Raw genomic sequence first — 17698 nt, forward strand, 5'->3', positions numbered from 1 at the left:
TCTTAATAGCTTTGTTGAATTATGTCTGAAATAAAATATGATCCGGTGGTTACAAAATTAGACACTTTTATTCAATTACAAACGAAACTTATGAGTGCACACGATAATATTGTAAACACTTTTTTACCATTGCAAAGTGAGAAATTTGAAAAAATAGTTAATGATTATACAACTGAAAGGGAAAAATTGATGGCAAAACATCAAGCTCTAGAGAGGAATGCTGAAAAATTGCAAAGAGAAAACGATAATTTGAAAATGACTGTTGAAACGACTCACATAAGCAATTTGAAGAAAACAGGCCAACTAGATGGGTTAAAATTGAAATACCAAAATTGTAGACTAGAATATCAAAACTATGAACAGGAATTGAATAAGTTAAGCGAAATGCTAATAGAATCTAGAGAGAAAATGGAAAAAACCAATAAATTGTTACAAGAACATAGATTAAAGGATAAATTGGAAGCTGAAAGACTTGAGAATTTATTGGGATTGAAAATATTGTCAAAAGATGGAAACCAGCTATCATTTCAATTTTCCAAGTTATATGAAGATATGCCCGATTATATTAAAACTGTGACAATAGACGTATCTAATCAGACAATTACTGGAATGTCCGAGGGCTCATCAATGGACAAACTGGACTTGGAAGCTTATTTGAAATCCGATGTGGGTCATTTTTTGAAAAAATGCAGAGAAAGTTACATGTAACTGAATGCAATTTGCTATAACAGGAACACAAATCGACATTTAGAGTAATTTGGAACAAATGTTGTCTATTCTAGATAATGTTAATACCAAACTTATTGGATTCTATCGCTAACAAAAAGAAAAACTTTTTTTTTTTTTTTTTTTTTTTTTATTCTGATTGTATTTAAATATTTTTTTTCCTTTTTTTTTTTTTCGCTACCCAAAAGGGTTTATCCAAAAAAAATTATTTATAAGCTTATTGAAAGAATCCAGAATAAGAAAAAAGTCTGAAACATACATATAAATGCAACTGTACATTTTTAAGATAATCTTCATTCTCAATGTGCTTATAACTAAGTCTCTCTGTTCTCCAGGTGATAGGTTACCGGAATTTACAGGTTGTAGAAGAATTTGTGAATGGAAACTTGACTGCCCAGTTAAATCTCATTTTGATGATTCTTCCTACAGCCAGAAATTCCCATTAGATTATCAACATTTCGATAAATCTCCACCCTATATATACAAGTTACTAAAATGGGATTGCAACTTTGAATGTGACTATCAATGCCAGCAGATTATTACTAAGGACCGTGTTGTGGATAATAAACCTATTTATCAATTCCATGGTAAATGGCCTTTTACCAGAAGAATTGGAATACAAGAACTTTTTTCCACCCTTTTCAGTATAGGCAATTTCATACCTCATTACAGAGGGTTTAAACTATTGACTAAAAAAATAGTCACTTTGCCCCCTGGGTATAGATACAAGAAAATTTTACAAGGATATAGATATTTATCCATTGCTGGGATGTTAGCTTGGTTTTTCAGTAGTGTTTTCCATACAAGAGATTTATTGTTAACAGAAAAATTAGATTATTTTTTCGCTGGTGGTACAGTTTTGACTGGATTCTATTCGATCTTAACAAGAATTTTATTGAGCTCCAAAACCCCTATTGTTCAAAATTTATGGAATAGAGTTGGTTTGAAACTGGTAGTTTCTATTTTTATTTGCCATATTGTTAAATTATACATGAATTGGTCGTATACTTATAATATGCGATTTAATATCGCGTTTGGTATATTGCAATATATCTTGTTAATATCGTTGTCAATACAGAATTATTTTAAAATTAAATCATCAAAAAAAAAATTTGATGATATTTATGTTTTAAAATCGTACAAAGATGGTATTTGGAAATATACTTTAATTCCTATTTTGCTTGTTATTTTCACCTGTTTGGGCATGTGTTTTGAAATATTTGATATTTTTATTTATTCTTGGCAAATAGATTCACACGCCTTATGGCATTTGTCTACTATAATTCCCAGTTGGTTTTTGTATGATTTTTTCCTTAATGATTTCCATGCCTTTTTTTCGCCGTCAATTACTACTATCACCAAGATTTAGAACCAATTTGTATATGTGCTAATAAGAAAATTTAACAAATATATATTAATACGAGTTAATTAAAGATTTTACATAAGTTAAATAGTGACAAAGAATTTTATTTATTTGTATGGCATTCTTTTGACATATATATATACATATATGTGTATTTTTTTTATTTTAATTTTTTGTTAGTTTCAGTCTTTCTTTTTCTTTTCCTCCTCTTTTTTCTTTTTCTCTTCTTCCTCTTTCTTCTTCTTTTCTTCTTCTTTCTTCTTTTTCTCTTCTTCCTCTTTCTTTTTCTTTTCTTCTTCTTCTTTCTTCTTCCTTTCTTCTTCCTCTTTTTCCCTTGTTTCTTCTTCCTTTTTCAATTTATCTACCAAAGTTTTTTGATCCGTAATAGCATTGGCAAGCTGTTGACCAGTCATTAAATGTTCGAAACCATATGTTTTGCAGATATTACCCATATCCTGAGCAAAACACTCTAGAGTCTTATCAATCACTTCCTTGGTGTATTGGTGGGCTTTAAAACTTTCATCTATATCTCTATACGCATAATTTCTAAAGATATGATTTAAAACACCTCTTAAAACAACAACCCTAGTTGTGTAATCGGCTTCAGTGACAACAATACCCATGTAATCATCAAATTCGCCTTTTATTACATTTTGAGACACAACTTCCCAATATAGAATTGAGGTAACTCTTAATGAATTAGCTGCATCACAATAATCAGCCTTCAAATCCCAACTAGTTACTGGGATATTAAAATCTTGTACACCAGAAAAAAGTTCAAAATTATAAGAACCTTTGTATTCCGTTAATAGAGTTAGAGAGGGTCTACGGAACTCTTCTCCACAACCACAATTCTTTACAAGCATTAGTGGGAAACCAACCCATAAATTCATACTTTTGATTGTAGGAACCACAGATGGTAATTTAACATATTGAGACCCTGGTAAAATATCCAAACTTTGAACTGAATCTTTTGAATCACCCCATTCGTTATAGCTATTATAGGTCTTTTTACAAATACCACTATCCAAAGAGCACCGTAAAACTTCCAATGGTTTATTAGAAGTAATTAAATGAATATAGCCCTTTCTCAACTTTGATTTACTGGTCAAATCATTTGGATGGAAAAAGGGGCTCCAGCGTTTATCCAAGTTTTGGATAGAGATGGTGTTTTCTGGGATGGTTAATTTAACATAGTTGTCTTCTTTTCTATGGGGGAAAACCAAATATTTAAACTTTTTCTTATCATTACCAACTTTTTCTAAAGCGGTAAAATGTAAAATAGGTTCTTGGAAATGCGGACCGTTTTTCAAAATAATGGAAACTTCTTTAGGACCGCAATCTTTAATGTCAAGAGAATTATCCAAGTTAAAATCTAAAATTGTTGGGTAAGAAATACTAAACTTATTCAAAAATTTTTCCTTTCTGATATCAAGTTGCAATTTCAATCTGTTGTTATTTGTTAAACAATTGTCGTAAGCAATTGGATCAGAACTATACTTGCCCAGAGTACAATCTTTAATACCAACCTCCTCTTGAATATGGGCTAGAGATTTAGCAATATCATCTGTATTAATATTGATATCATGGTAAAATACTCTCTTACCCTTGAGTTCATTCCAATTGTCATCAAACGCCTGTAAATAAGCAAAGGTGACCGTTGGGAAAAATCTGTTTGGTGTATCAGTGTAAGTGACCCGTGAGCTCATAATATAACATTTTTCACTTGGTAACCAAATAGCTTCGCCTTCCATTTTGTGCCAATGTCTCCATAAAACTTCGGAATCTTGTAGATTTTTTTCCTCCCATTCGTCAGTTAAATGTTTTTTATAGTTTGGATAATTCTTAAAGATATATTCCCTAATTTCAACTAATTCAGCCAATTTAGCAACACTTTTAGTATCTGCAGAATTTAAAAGCTTGATATTTTTTTTAGCAACCATAATATTGTTTTTACCATTATCCTCGCTCCCCTTTAGACTGGTGGAACTTTGTGAACATATATCATCACGTTCTATGGCTTTTCTCAAAGCTGGAGTGTCTTTCAAATTAAAAAAGTAATCATTTAAATCACCAATAAAATATAAGTATTTATTTAACATATCAGTGTTTAATGGAGAATTTTTCCAGTCGTTTTTAAAACTCAAGGCCAATGATATATCGGTTTTCAACAAATCTTTCTTGAACGAAATGCTTTTTGGGTTCTTATATGGGATATAATCAGCCACAAGTTTTTTCCCATGGTCATTAACAGCAATAATGGGGATTAAAATGATCAAGGCAATCAGAAACAGGATAATTAGCAGATTACATAATCTTTTGGGGAATATTCTAAATAATTGCCTCAATTGTAACCTGCGTCTATTATGGTGGTTTTTGGACCCCTTGTATAAGTTAGAAACATAATCAATGAAAGATCTTATTTTTGACGTTTTTGATTGCCTATGATTATCAGAATATTCGTCGTCCAGTTGGTCAACAAAGTCGAAGCTAGCTTCCTTAGTTACTAATGGCTCTTTTATCGGAGAATCCGCCATCACTTTTCTAATTTTATTATTAATTAAATTTGTTTTATTTTTGTATATCTTGGCTAAAGTTTGTTAAATTGAGATAATAAGAAAACAATTAATATGGTTAAAAGTATGTATGTATTTATAATGAGAAAAAGACAAAAAGAAAAAAAAGAAATTAATAGTTGATTATATTGGATTTATTTTTATTTCATTTAATTTTATTTAAATTAACAAGAAAGCAACATGAACACGCATGGGGAAGAAAGAGAAGAGAAAAAAAAAGAAAATAAAAATATGAATAAACAAATATCATTTTATCAAAGGAACAAAAACGGCATTTTACCACTCATTTATTTAAAACCACTGCCAATTATCAATTATTGCATTTTTCTTTTTTTTTTCGCGAAAGAAAAAATTTAATATAAAAAAATTCGAAGCTTTAAAATGCCTTTTCTTACGCAGTGTTGAAAAAGAGAGGAAAAATTAAAATTAATTATAGATTATATATCCAAACATTGGGAAAAGAAAAAAAAGAAAAATTCAAATATTAAACAAATACAATTTTCTATCCGTTCTTCAGCCATCAATCATCTTTATTAAATGGATGTTTATCATTGTACTCCCTACAACTTTTAGCACCATAGTCTTGGATACAATATAAGCTTTTCTTAATAATACCTCTAGCGTTTTTATCAGATATATCAAATACTTCTTTGATATCTTTTTGTTTATATACACCCAAAACGTAATCCAAGATACCTTTCAAAATAATCGACTTGGACACATAATCAGCTTCACTAGTAACAAGCATCAAATAATCCTCATATTCTCCCGTTTTACCATTTTGATCAACAATTTCCCAAAATGCAATCGAATTTGCACTACTAACACTGACATCATCGCAATAAACATCTTTCCTGTCCCAGCTTAGAACTGGCAAATCAAAATCAACTATAGGAGAAACGAGCTCTTCATGATAACTGTTATCAATTTTATTGAAAAGTAAAACACTTAACATCGGTCTATAATAATGTCTGCCGCATCCGCACTTCTCCAAATGCAATTTAGGGAAACCAACCCAGATTTTTTTGCCCTTCAATTCAGGTAGTTCTGAAGGTAATGGAACATACTGAGAACCACCTCTTATGGCTTTATAATTAATGGGATCTTCACCGTCTACATGATTGACCATATTGTCATCAAACACAATTTCACAACGCCCATCGTCTAAAGAGCATTTCAAAATTTCCAAAGGTTTAAAAGAGTAAATGAAATGGATATAGCCTCTATGATAATGCGTGTCTATTATTTCATTGTTTGAATAGTCTTCCATATGAAAGAAAGGAGTCCAGTTTTTCTCCATTCTATTTGGTTCTTTTTTATTAATGGTAAATTTTATTTGGCGCTCATTTTTTCTCAGAGGGAAATAACCACACATATATCTTCTTTGTTTTGTTTCTTCCTCTCTACCCTTCCTAACAATGTCTTTATATTCCATGTTGAAATGGATAAAGGGCTCTTGTTTGTTTTTATCAAACATGTTCTCCTTTAATATGACACGTGGATCTTCACTACCAGTGTAATAACCATCCTTATTGCCTAATTCAATATCCATGAATGTTGGGAACTCCAAACTAAATTTGTCTAGAAACTGTTTCTCTTTAATATCAGCTGTTAGTTTTAACTTTGTATTTTTATCAACACAACTGTGGTATTCCTGACTACCTGCTTGTAACCTAGTACAATCTTTAATGCCAACGTTGTGTTTGATTCTTCTGATAGTTTCTGCAATTGCCTCCCTATCATGAATAATATCTTTAAAATATATTCTCCTACCTTTGATTTCATTCCAATCCTTGTCAAACAATTGTAGTCTACCCAAACTTATCCTTGGTCTATGTTGTCTTCCTTCTCTACTCCACATAACCCTTGTGACAGCAAAATAGCACTTTTGTTCTTCCCACCAAACGGCAGAGGTACCGAATTTAAACCAATTTCTCTTCGCTATTTCCAGCGGTGTCATGTGCCTTTCGGTATCTTGTGAATCTTGTATAAAATCACGGTATTTGGGCCAGTGGTCCAATAATTCTTGACGTATTTCGATTAGGTCCTCTATATTGTTATCTATATAATGGATTGAATCCATGCTATATTGGAACTGTGATTTATATTCCAGTTTAGAACAAAAGTGCTCCCTATCATTATTTGCAGATTCCGATTGGCTGTAATCTATATTTAAGTTAGAAACGTAGGCATGTGGTTTATAATTTTGAAATTTATATTCAGCAACCATTTTAGAAGTAACTGGTGTATTAGCAATATTTTTTCTTCTAGAATTTTTGGTAAACCAATGTTTCCTAGGCAACCTAAAATTTAAATAATCCTTTTTTGAATCAATAAAAGTTAGAGGCCTGATATGTTTATTGTGATTAAAATTGGCAGGACCAGGTGGTAATGCAGAATAGTTCTGATGTCCTGTATGCAGTACTATAATGATTACTAGAACAATGGTAGTCAGAAAAATATTTTTCTTGATGCTTCTCCTCTGCTTAATTTTGAGAGAACATACTCCAATTAATTTATTAAAGATCTTTGTAAGTTTATAATAAATTAGTAGAATGAAATGATGGTATATTTTCAAAAATATATCCTTAAACCAAAATCTATGAATTTCATCCGAGTGCGCTTCTTCATTGGGGATTGACATTATACTGTCATCTTTATTATTGTTTCCGCTAATGTTGGATAAATTACCGATATCTTCCTTTTCAGTCATCTATTATCTTTTTTTTTTTTCTTCTTCTTAACCTACTACAAATATTATCAGATGAAATAAAAAAAAAAATGATATACTATGAGCAAGATGAGCAAGTAAAGTTGGAAATAAGTAAAAGGGATGATTATATATAAAAAAAATATTTTTTTTTTCCTTTTTAGTTTTTTTTCTCTAAGTGAATACACACACATATATATATATATATATCAAAGAGAAAATATAAGTTTTTAGAAGTAGGTTTTCTTAATTGTTATAAAAGCATTGACAGTGGATAATAGTTCAGATACAACACGTGTTTTACTGTGTTATATCTGTGCATAGAAAAAGCATTGTGCAAAAAAAAGGAAATTAGAAAATAGAGCAAATTTGTTTATTTGTTATTATTTTTTTATGCCAAGAGAAACGGCGGGGGGAAAAGTAAAAAGTCGCTTTTTTTTTTCTTTTTTTTTTTCTCTGTAAGTAATTTAATTATATCTGTTTATATCTCCGTATTCAGAAAATGGTGTACATAAAAGACGCGATTTGTTTAAAAAACTGTAAAAAAAATAGGGAGTTTGAGCGCAGGACAATCTTTTCGCCAACCGTGTTTTTTTAAGGTGGGTAAATATTAAATATTTTAACCAATTTATAATCTACAAGAAAAAAACATAAACATGCGTACGGTCAACCTTTTATTTCTTTCCTATTATTTTTACAATGCCAAAAATGCCCTTGGCGCGTTTTGTTTTTCTTAGAATTTCTCTTCTATTAATATTTTATTAAATTCTAGATAAATTCCAAGTAACAATAACCACTAAAGAATTGTAACGTAGTAATTTAAATTTGTTTTTTATTTTTATTTTTCAATAATATATCTGCACACTTATTGTGGATCTCATTATCTAACTGAGAATCAATCTATTTTTAGTTAACTTTAATTAACTCAAATCATAGCCAATATGATATTAATGTAGATATTAAAACATACATCGCTATCTATAGAAAAAAATACTACCAAAAATAAAAAAAAAGAATTCTACATTTACAACAATTTTCTTTTCTTTTTTCTTTTTTTTTTTTTTTCACATTTTGTTTGGTCTCTTATCCATCCTATTCCATCTTTTATGATAACATATATATATAGTTAATATAAATAACCAAGATAAAAGACGGAAAATTGTTACTAGTATTAAATATTAATTAAAAGGAAGAGGAACATATACACACATATATATATATATAGGTATAAAATAAATGATAGAGCAAATTAATATACGGAAACCACATGAAAAAAAGAAAAAAAAAAAATTTTTTTTTTAATCTTTAGGATGAGCTTTGCCATATGCAGAACATTCCGCGTTGCTATAGTCTACGATACAGGTTAAAGCTTTTTGTAAAACTTTTTTCGAATCTGGTGTAATTTCAAATAATTCTTTAATCTCTTTATTTTTATAGATTTCCAAAACGTAATTTAATACACCCTTTAAAACAATCCTTCTGGTATTGTAATCTGCTTCACTCATAGTAAAGACAAGATAATCTTCATACTTCCCAGTGATGGTGTCATAATTTAATACATCCCAAGCAGAGATAGAATTGGGCGATAAATTGTTTAGACCGTCACACTTGGTAGTCTTTCTATCAAAACTTAAAACGTCCATATCAAAATCTAGTATCGGGACAATCAACTCTTCGCTATAGACTCCATCGTTTTCCATTAGTAAACTTAACATAGGCCTGTAAAATGATTTACCGCAACCACACCAATCTATATGTAGTTTGGGAAAGCCTAACCACAATTGCCTTCCATTGGATAGTTGCGGTAAACTGGATGGCAACGGTAAGAATTGTGTACCACCTCTGATACCACCATATTGATTCAATTTCTTATCTTCCTCATTATTAGTTTCATCTAGTGTGGTTAAAAACTGGTTTTCAAAGACTAATCTACATAAGCCATCATTCAATGAACATTTCAATATTTCCAATGGCCTAAACGAATATATAAAGTGTAGATGGCCTCTATCAATGCTAGTAACAGTTTCTTCAATATCATCTCTATGCAAAAAAGGTGTCCAGTTCTTCTCAACTGATTTGGGCTGTCTGCCTTCAATAACAAATTTTAGTTGAGGATTAATTTTCCTAAAGGGGAAATAACTATAGATAGATCTTGTTGTTTTATCTATATTATAATCCTTATCAAGCATATTGAATATAACCAATGGCTCACCGTTGCCTAATAACACAACTCTAGGATCTTCGGTCCCCAAGGTTTCACCATCTTTTAAATCCATGTCAATATCTAACCATGTTGGAAATTCAACACTATATCTATTCAAGAACTTTTTCTTTCTATTCAGACTTCTAAGTTTCAGCTCTGGATCATCATTGACATTTGCAATGGCTTCATTATCCAATTTATTAATCATGTTATCCAAGTCTGCTTGGTTCACTGAAATATCGCTGAACCAAATTCGCTTACCTATTAACGGATTCCAATCTTTATCAAACAGTTCTAATCTAGATAGGGATATTTTACAATGCTTTTCGTATCCAAAAGGATGATATAATACTCTAGATACCATTAAATAACATTGATGTTCATCTAGCCAAACAGCACTACCACCAAATCTCACCCAGTGCTCATCTAATATTCTAGCTTCCGTTAAATCCACTTCCGTGTCTTTATTCTGAACAAATGGGAACCACTTGGGATAATTGTATAATAAATCATCTCTTAAAGTTTTCATATCTGATAATTCATTTAAAATAAGTTGATTTGAACCATAAGAATATTCAAAGTAGTTATCGTACTCCAATATAGAACACATTTTTTCCTTTTTAGATCCTTCATCTGATTCAGAAAGTAAATATTCAGGTAAGCTTAAATCTACATTATCTGGATTACTAATATAACCTTGTACATTGTATTTAGTAAAAACATCATTAACGAAGGGTGAAAATGGAGAATTTGGAGAAACTTTTGACTTATAATCGACATTGTCTATTAGTTTCTTGGAGTTAAGATAGCTAGGATTCAATAAGTCCTTTTTAGATTGTACAACTATTCTTTTTTTAGAACCCCCCTTGTTATTATGGTTGTGATTAATATTATCGTTATCATTATTGTCATTGTTGTTAGTAGTTTTTGATTTAATGTTGGAAGAGAATAAATTAGATAAAGAACTAGTATTAATACTGGTATTGTTTGCGTGTGGTTGGATAACTGTGAGAGTTATTACAACTATTACGGCGATAAGTGAAACAACTAAAAATTTGAAAGATAGTTTCCTCTTCAGAAAAAACATTGTGTGTGCCTGTGCGCTTATGGGCTGGTTGGAAAAATTACCTTAAAGAGCAATAACAACGAGGAGTGGGGATTAAAAAACGAGGAAAAAAGAGAAAAACATTGATTATATATATGTTATGTTAAAAAAAGAAAAAAAGAGCGAGATTAAATTGAATTAAAAGCCAATTGTTAATAATTGGGAGATATAAGATTTTTGGGTAGATTTACGTCGAATAAGTTAATAATTTCTTTTTATTTAATTTTGGTTATTTCGGAAAAAGTTATTTTTTTGTTTTTTTTTTTGTTGAATTCGAAGAAAAGCCGTAGTGATAAAACACGTGGTATTAAATATGCGTGTGTTAAAAGTTAATGAATGGATTTGTTTCTTGGTATTAAACAAAGAAATAATAAAAAAAAAAAAGTAAAGGGGATTTTTATTTCGGTTATTATTAAAATATGATAAACTGTTGCTTAGTTTTCTATTAGCAAGAAAGAAAGAAAAAGACACAAATAAGAATTATAGATTGTATTTATTATTTGTACCAAGATACACATACACAAATAACATTCCTGAGAAACTTGCTTGGGATTCATATAAGCAATCCTAACAGCTTACAACTGGAAAAATGCTCATATATTTCCATTTTAATTAATATCATAATAATTATCTATTTATCACCTTTTTTCTTTTTCTTTTTCTTTTTCTTTTCTCTTCTTTTTCTTCTTCTTCTCTTTACAGCAAATTTCAAATAGGAAAAAAAAAAAAATTTTCTTTCTTTCTTGTATTTCATTGTAGGACTTATATACTCCAGCTAAATTTATATTTATGCAAAAATTACTTTATATATAAAGAATCTGTCATAACAATTAAAGTAAACACCTATAAATATATAAATATATATATATATATATATACACACATACATACATGTATATACAGGAAGATAAAAATTAAAATAACAAATTATATCAAATAACAACAATATCTACATATATATATCTATATATAATTGATAATATCCAACTTTTCCCTTCTTTCACACTAAATATTTAAAAAAAGAAAAAAAAAAAAAAAAAAAAAAAAAAAAAAAAATTACACTATGGATGATTCCAACAAAAAAAAGTTTGATGACAATATAGAAACTACAAGTACAACTTTTGATATTATAGATCCTCAAAACACCACCAATACTACTAGTAGTACACTAAAGAATAAAAGATTTAGAAAATTATTATTCCTAAGTACAATTATATTACTTGCATTATTACTAATCACAACAACAGGCAAGGGCAAATATAATAGCACTTCAGCTTATCTAGACAAATTATTTAAATTTAATAGCAAAAACTATTATATTAAAAATGTTAAAACAAAGTATGCCTTATCAACAACACCATATACACCGAAGGACGTTTCTCACTATGCTTTAACCCCAGAAGCATATTCAAGGGAAAAGTTCCACAAATATCACATGAAGGGATATATTACTGATTTACAAGAAGGCCCTATAGACAATGTTTTTTTTGGGTTGAATGTAGACTCGGATTACAACCTGATTGATAAATATTGTAAGCAATATGAATATTCAGATAAAATAGAATATTCTTTCCCAAATGATGTTAATAAAAAAAATGATGACGATGATTTCCTTGAAGCCAGAAGAGATATTATTGAGCATTGGCCCAAATACCAAAAATACTTTGTAGATGAAGCAAAAGAAGTTTCTATGAGTGAATTAGATATTGTCCAGCAAAAGTGGTTCAAATTTGGTACTTCTGCTGTGTGGTTATCAGATGAACAGTGCTATTTAAGTGTGACTAGATATATGTATGCTCCTGAAGGAAATCTGAAAAGAGTTAAAATTAGTTTGGGTAGATTACAACTATTTGACAAGAATTGGAACGAAATCAAGGGTAGAAGATTGTATTACAAGGATTTATTGATGTCTACTGATGATGGTTTTGCCAATATCTTTAAAGAGTCAGATAACAAAATTGAATCTATTGTAGAACAGAGCTTGAAGGAAATAGATGCTGAATTGGGTATTAAAGAATGTACCCAGCAAGAATCTGCCCCTATAGAGTATGATAATTGTATTGATGAAATGAATAAGTTGAGGTTAATTTCTCAAAAGAGGAAGGAAGATTTTTTGAATAAATATAGTGTCAAGTTCCCTACCTTTATGGATATAGAATTGGGATCTGACAGCGGGTTATATTTGGGTAGCGAGGATCCAAGGATTGTTCTTAAACAACAGCCTGTTAAGGAACCTTATATTATTTTTAATATGGTACAAAAAGATGGTAATAGATATATCCATGGATATTACCCCTTAAGAAAATTTGATAAACAAGTGACTTTCACCATAGGGGGGAGGTCTCCTAATAGAATGGAAAAAAATTGGACACCATTTTTCCATTTGGAAGATGAGACTAAATCCAATACTATGTATAAAGGCTTTATTAGATTTGTTTATTCTTATAGACCATTGCAAATCTTAAAGTGTTCCTTGTTGGATGGGGATTGTCAGCTTGTTTATGATGGTAATTTGTTATTGAATGTAGATGACAATAATGTAGAGCATTATGAAAAGAATGATTTTAACAAACTTGATAGTATGAGGGGTGGGTCTCAACTAATCAATCTTAATAGTATATTACCTATTAAGGTGGAATACAAGAATTTATGGGCTGGCTTTGCCAAATTACATTTAAAAGATTGTGGGTGTGGTGAAAGGTACTACAGACCTGTTTTAATAGTAATGAGCGAGCACAACGGTATTTATAATGAAGAGATGATAGTTCCAGTTGTTGATTTTGATATGGATGTTTTAGGTTGGGATAGAAAAACCACTAAATGCGGTGGGTATAATGTTTTAAATCCAAACTCGATAACTTCATGGGAAATTCAACAAGATGGCGAGGATATTTTACAATTATTGATTAGTGAGGCTGACTTTATTAGCAGAAGAATCATCCTTAAGAATGTTTTGAAGTATATTATGAGTGCTTATTCCAGACATTTGATTAGAGAAGATTATCAAATAGATGGTACCAGTAAACAATTATTACAGCAATCTTTGTATTGTATTATCAGAGAGGGTAAAAGTAAATGTAAGAGTTACGGTGAAAGTCATAAAGATTAAATGAGGGGGAAGATAGAAAAAAATGGAAAAAAGAAAAAAATGGAAAAAAAAAAAAAAAAAAGTATTTTTATTTTCGATTTTCGATTTTGTTTTTGTTTTTGTTTTTGTTTTTGTTTTTGTCTTTTCTTAAACTTTTGGTTTAATTTGTGTATTTAATAATTTCTATATAGCGTGATAATAAATTCAATATTACTTATCTGCCTTTTCTTTTCTTTTCCTTTCTTTTCTTTTTTTTTTTTTTTTATTCTCTTTTTTAAGATATAAGAAATGGAAACTGATGGGATGTAAAATAGCAGCAGACCAAGAAGATTATGCTCTCCTTAATTTTGTTAATTAGAATCTCAACAAAATCATTATGATATTTGTGAGGATTATCTAATCCGTATAGAATTGTACGTAGAAGAACAACAATAGAGAGGGGTAAAATGGAAAAGAAAAAAAAAAAAAAGATAAAATAAAATAAAATAAAACACCAACAACATTGCACGTGAAAAATTGTCTAGAACTTTTTAATTTCAGATTTATTTTTATTTATTTTTATTTATTTTTATTTATTTTTTTTACTTTAACAAGGGTAAAAAAAAATAGACAATAAATAATACATACAAGCACCCTGTTTATCTTTTCATTTTTTCATTGTTTTGCACATTTTAACGGTTGTAACAGTCTTTCTATTACTACCACCCATCTCCATTCCATTTATTGTCCACGTGTTTTCTATGAATATTAAAAACATTACAAAAATCGCAGGTAAGCAAAGAGTTTAAATAAATAAAATAATTAAGCCGTAGTTTATTTTTTATTTTACTGTTTCATTAGTCCACGTATATCAAACACATATACCAAGAATTATACAACAAATAAACTCTTGGACTTTATCTTACTATTACTGTGGTTTATTATCTCAAATATATACATTATATATATATATATATATATTTCCGCTTCTTTCTAAGCTTTTCTTTTTTCTTTTTTCTTTTTCTTTTATTTATTTATTTACTCTTTACGTTCCTTTTTTTTTTTTCTTTTTTCTTTTTTTTTGGTTAATTAGGAAATCTATTATAGAGCAAATCTTGCAGAAAAAAAAAAAAAAAAAAATTAAGCTTTATCCATGACAACAACACCTTCTTCCTTCAAAGAAGATTTCGATTTGGCTAAAAATTCAAAAGACCTACAACAGGAACAAGAACAAAAAAGTCTGGCAACAATTAGTACAACTTCCAGTAACATTAATACAAAGTCAAATGCCAATAAAAACTCTTCAAGAATGAACATTTCTGCCGCCTCACGTGCTTACTTACATGGGTTTAAAAGGTTAATAAGCAAACCACACCGTAAAATCTTCTTTTTAGTTGTTGTGCTGATATTAATTTCTCTGGGGTTAATCATGAGAGGTGTAACAAGAAATGACATATACTCCCAGTATATTAATAATTCTGACAGTGGTCCTAAAAAAGGTAACGATCATGGTATGGGTATAGCTGGTAATATTATAGACACACACCCTAAACCCGCATTAGTTCCTGTCAAAGAAAATGAATTCAATCTAGTTTCCATCGAAGACGTGAACGACCAGGTTGATTTTGACAAATCTGTAGATGACAAAAAGGAAAAAAAAAAAAAAAAGAAAAAGTTACTCCGTAACCCTAAATTTGTTTTTAATAAAAGTGACTTATTTGCTAAACTTGACCAAGATATATTCGACCAATTGAAGCCAGATTGGAAGGATACTCCTATCACCAATGAAATCATAAATGACTACACTTTTGAAAAGTATAATATCAAGGGGTATGTTACGAATTTGAACGGTATTGATCCACATGATACTGTCAACACTAACAATCATGAGGAAGTTGAAAAATTTTGCTCGAAATTTAAATACCAGAATTATTTTGAATATGCCCCCGAATCCTTACAAAGCATTGAAGAAGAGGCTAGTTTGCAAGATTTAATCAGCATCAGAAGGGAAATCATTACCAAATGGCCCAAATTTAAAAAATTATTAGACATACATGGTGAAAAACATATGGCCGAGGAAGATATTATTCGTCAAAGATGGTTCAAGTTTGGTACCTCTGCTGTTTGGCTAACTGAGTATGAATGCTACATGAGTGTTAGTAGAGTCATGTATGCCCCAGGCGGTGATTTAACTCAGATTAAAATCAGTTTTGGTAGAATCCAATTGTATGATCGTCATTGGAAGGAAATTAAAAATAGAAGAATTTTCTATAATGACTTCAATATTGATGAAGAACAGTTAAGACAAACCTTTAAAAACATTGAAAGTAATTTGGGCATCATTGAGAATTGCCCAGCTAACGATCCTTTAGAATATGAAAATTGTGTTAGCAACAACAACAACCTGAAATTAATTGCTGAAAAGAAGAAAATTGCAATTTTGGATAAATACAGTGTTGAATTTCCCACTCTAATTGATGTACAACTTGGCCAAGACCAAGGCGGGTTTTTAGGCAGCGAAGACCCTAAAATTATCACCAAAAATTATCCATTTGAAGAACCATACATTGTGTTTAACATGAAGCAACTTGATAACAAGAGATATATGCATGGATTTTATCCCTTAAGAAAAATAGACCCACAGATTCAATTTACTTTGGATAGTAGAGAAACTCAATACATGGAAAAAAATTGGGTTCCATTTTTCCTCCAGCATGATGAATCTATTATTAATAATTACGACAGAGGATTTATTCATTTCATTTACCAATTTAGGCCCTTGGAAGTCTTGAGGTGTTCATTAAACGATGGTGTTTGTAAATTCACATTTGATGTTGATACTTTGAACAACTTTTTAGACAGTGATAAAGACTTGAACAAAGACAAATTGATTAGAGGTGGATCTCAGTATGTTTCATTACCATCCGTCATTCCTAAATTGAGTGGTAAAAACTTATGGGTTGGATTTCCTAAAATTCATTTGGAAAATTGTGGTTGTGGTTCAAGATTTTATAGACCCATGCTTAGTATATTAATTGAGGAGAATGGTGTATACAATGAAGATTTTATAGTTCCAATAATAGATTTTAATATTGATGTTTTGGGTTGGGACAGGGAAACAACTAAATGTGGTGGATACAACGTACTAAATCCGAATTCTATAAGTTCATGGGATGTTGTAAATTTAAATGAGGATGGCACATATGAAGATTACATGACTGTGTTCCTTTCAGAAGCTGATTTTACTTCTAAGAAATTGGTTATTAAAGGGCTGTTGAATTTTATTGTAAATACTTATTTGAATAATGATATTGCGGAACATTTTGAAATCACCTTTGATTCTAAAAGGGCGTTACAACAATCTTTAATTTGCATTAGCGAAGAAAGTAAGAATAGTTGTAGAGCTTATGGTGAATCACATAGAGAATAAATAATACAGCACAAAGATAAAAAAAAAAAAAAGAAATAGATAACAATTTTATCTTAAAGTATTGATATTAATATTTTTTTTTTTAGTATAAAATTTGCTCATTTCAAGTTTATTTGTATTTTATTTATTACATACTTCAAGGTGTTAATGTATCAATATTATTCTCACTTATTTAAACAATTTTTATTTGATATTTATATATATAATATATATTTTTTTTTAATAGCTTACTAATCATATAATAACAAATATCCATTTATATATATTTTTTTTTTTTTTTTCTTTTTTTTTTTTTTTCTTAATGCTTTTCCATTTTTTCGGATTAAAGCTTTTGGCTTTAAATATTAAAAAAAAAAAAAAAAAAATATATAGCTTGTTACTAACTATGATATTATTGCCGCCACTGCTACTATTAATGCTAACAGCTATTCTGCCATCATTTCTTTTTCCATTACATGATCATCATAAACTTTTGATGACGAAAGGAAGCTAAAAACTAAAGGAAAAAAAAAAAAAAA

The 17698-nt window shown here is 29.6% G+C and overlaps 6 protein-coding genes across 6 annotated transcripts; 3 read left to right on the forward strand and 3 right to left on the reverse strand.

Annotated features, from left to right (window-relative positions):
* Positions 1 to 21: 21 nt before the first annotated feature.
* Positions 22 to 2095, forward strand: PER1 (Per1p; the record flags this gene model as incomplete). Its single annotated transcript, XM_046079293.1, has 2 exons — positions 22 to 666; positions 1046 to 2095. 2 exons carry the CDS (start codon positions 22 to 24, stop codon positions 2093 to 2095), a joined length of 1695 nt encoding a protein of 564 aa, XP_045933530.1.
* A 176-nt stretch (positions 2096 to 2271) lies between these two features.
* On the reverse strand, positions 2272 to 4626 carry SCDLUD_003878 (conserved putative beta-mannosyltransferase; the record flags this gene model as incomplete). Its single annotated transcript, XM_046076760.1, has 1 exon — positions 2272 to 4626. The coding sequence occupies one exon, from the start codon at positions 4624 to 4626 to the stop codon at positions 2272 to 2274; it is 2355 nt and encodes a 784-aa protein (XP_045933531.1).
* A 559-nt stretch (positions 4627 to 5185) lies between these two features.
* Positions 5186 to 7378, reverse strand: SCDLUD_003879 (conserved putative beta-mannosyltransferase; the record flags this gene model as incomplete). The annotated part of the gene is made up of 1 exon (XM_046076759.1): positions 5186 to 7378. The coding sequence occupies one exon, from the start codon at positions 7376 to 7378 to the stop codon at positions 5186 to 5188; it is 2193 nt and encodes a 730-aa protein (XP_045933532.1).
* Positions 7379 to 8673: 1295 nt separating this feature from the next.
* SCDLUD_003880 (conserved putative beta-mannosyltransferase) lies at positions 8674 to 10665 on the reverse strand (the record flags this gene model as incomplete). Its single annotated transcript, XM_046076758.1, has 1 exon — positions 8674 to 10665. One exon carries the CDS (start codon positions 10663 to 10665, stop codon positions 8674 to 8676), a length of 1992 nt encoding a protein of 663 aa, XP_045933533.1.
* Positions 10666 to 11746: 1081 nt separating this feature from the next.
* On the forward strand, positions 11747 to 13792 carry SCDLUD_003881 (conserved putative beta-mannosyltransferase; the record flags this gene model as incomplete). Its single annotated transcript, XM_046076757.1, has 1 exon — positions 11747 to 13792. One exon carries the CDS (start codon positions 11747 to 11749, stop codon positions 13790 to 13792), a length of 2046 nt encoding a protein of 681 aa, XP_045933534.1.
* Positions 13793 to 14903: 1111 nt separating this feature from the next.
* SCDLUD_003882 (conserved putative beta-mannosyltransferase) lies at positions 14904 to 17180 on the forward strand (the record flags this gene model as incomplete). The annotated part of the gene is made up of 1 exon (XM_046076756.1): positions 14904 to 17180. One exon carries the CDS (start codon positions 14904 to 14906, stop codon positions 17178 to 17180), a length of 2277 nt encoding a protein of 758 aa, XP_045933535.1.
* Between the last annotated feature and the right edge of the window lie 518 nt (positions 17181 to 17698).

The sequence above is a fragment of the Saccharomycodes ludwigii genome, chromosome V (assembly GCF_020623625.1).
Source record: "Saccharomycodes ludwigii strain NBRC 1722 chromosome V, whole genome shotgun sequence".
NCBI classification, from domain to species: domain Eukaryota; kingdom Fungi; phylum Ascomycota; class Saccharomycetes; order Saccharomycodales; family Saccharomycodaceae; genus Saccharomycodes; species Saccharomycodes ludwigii.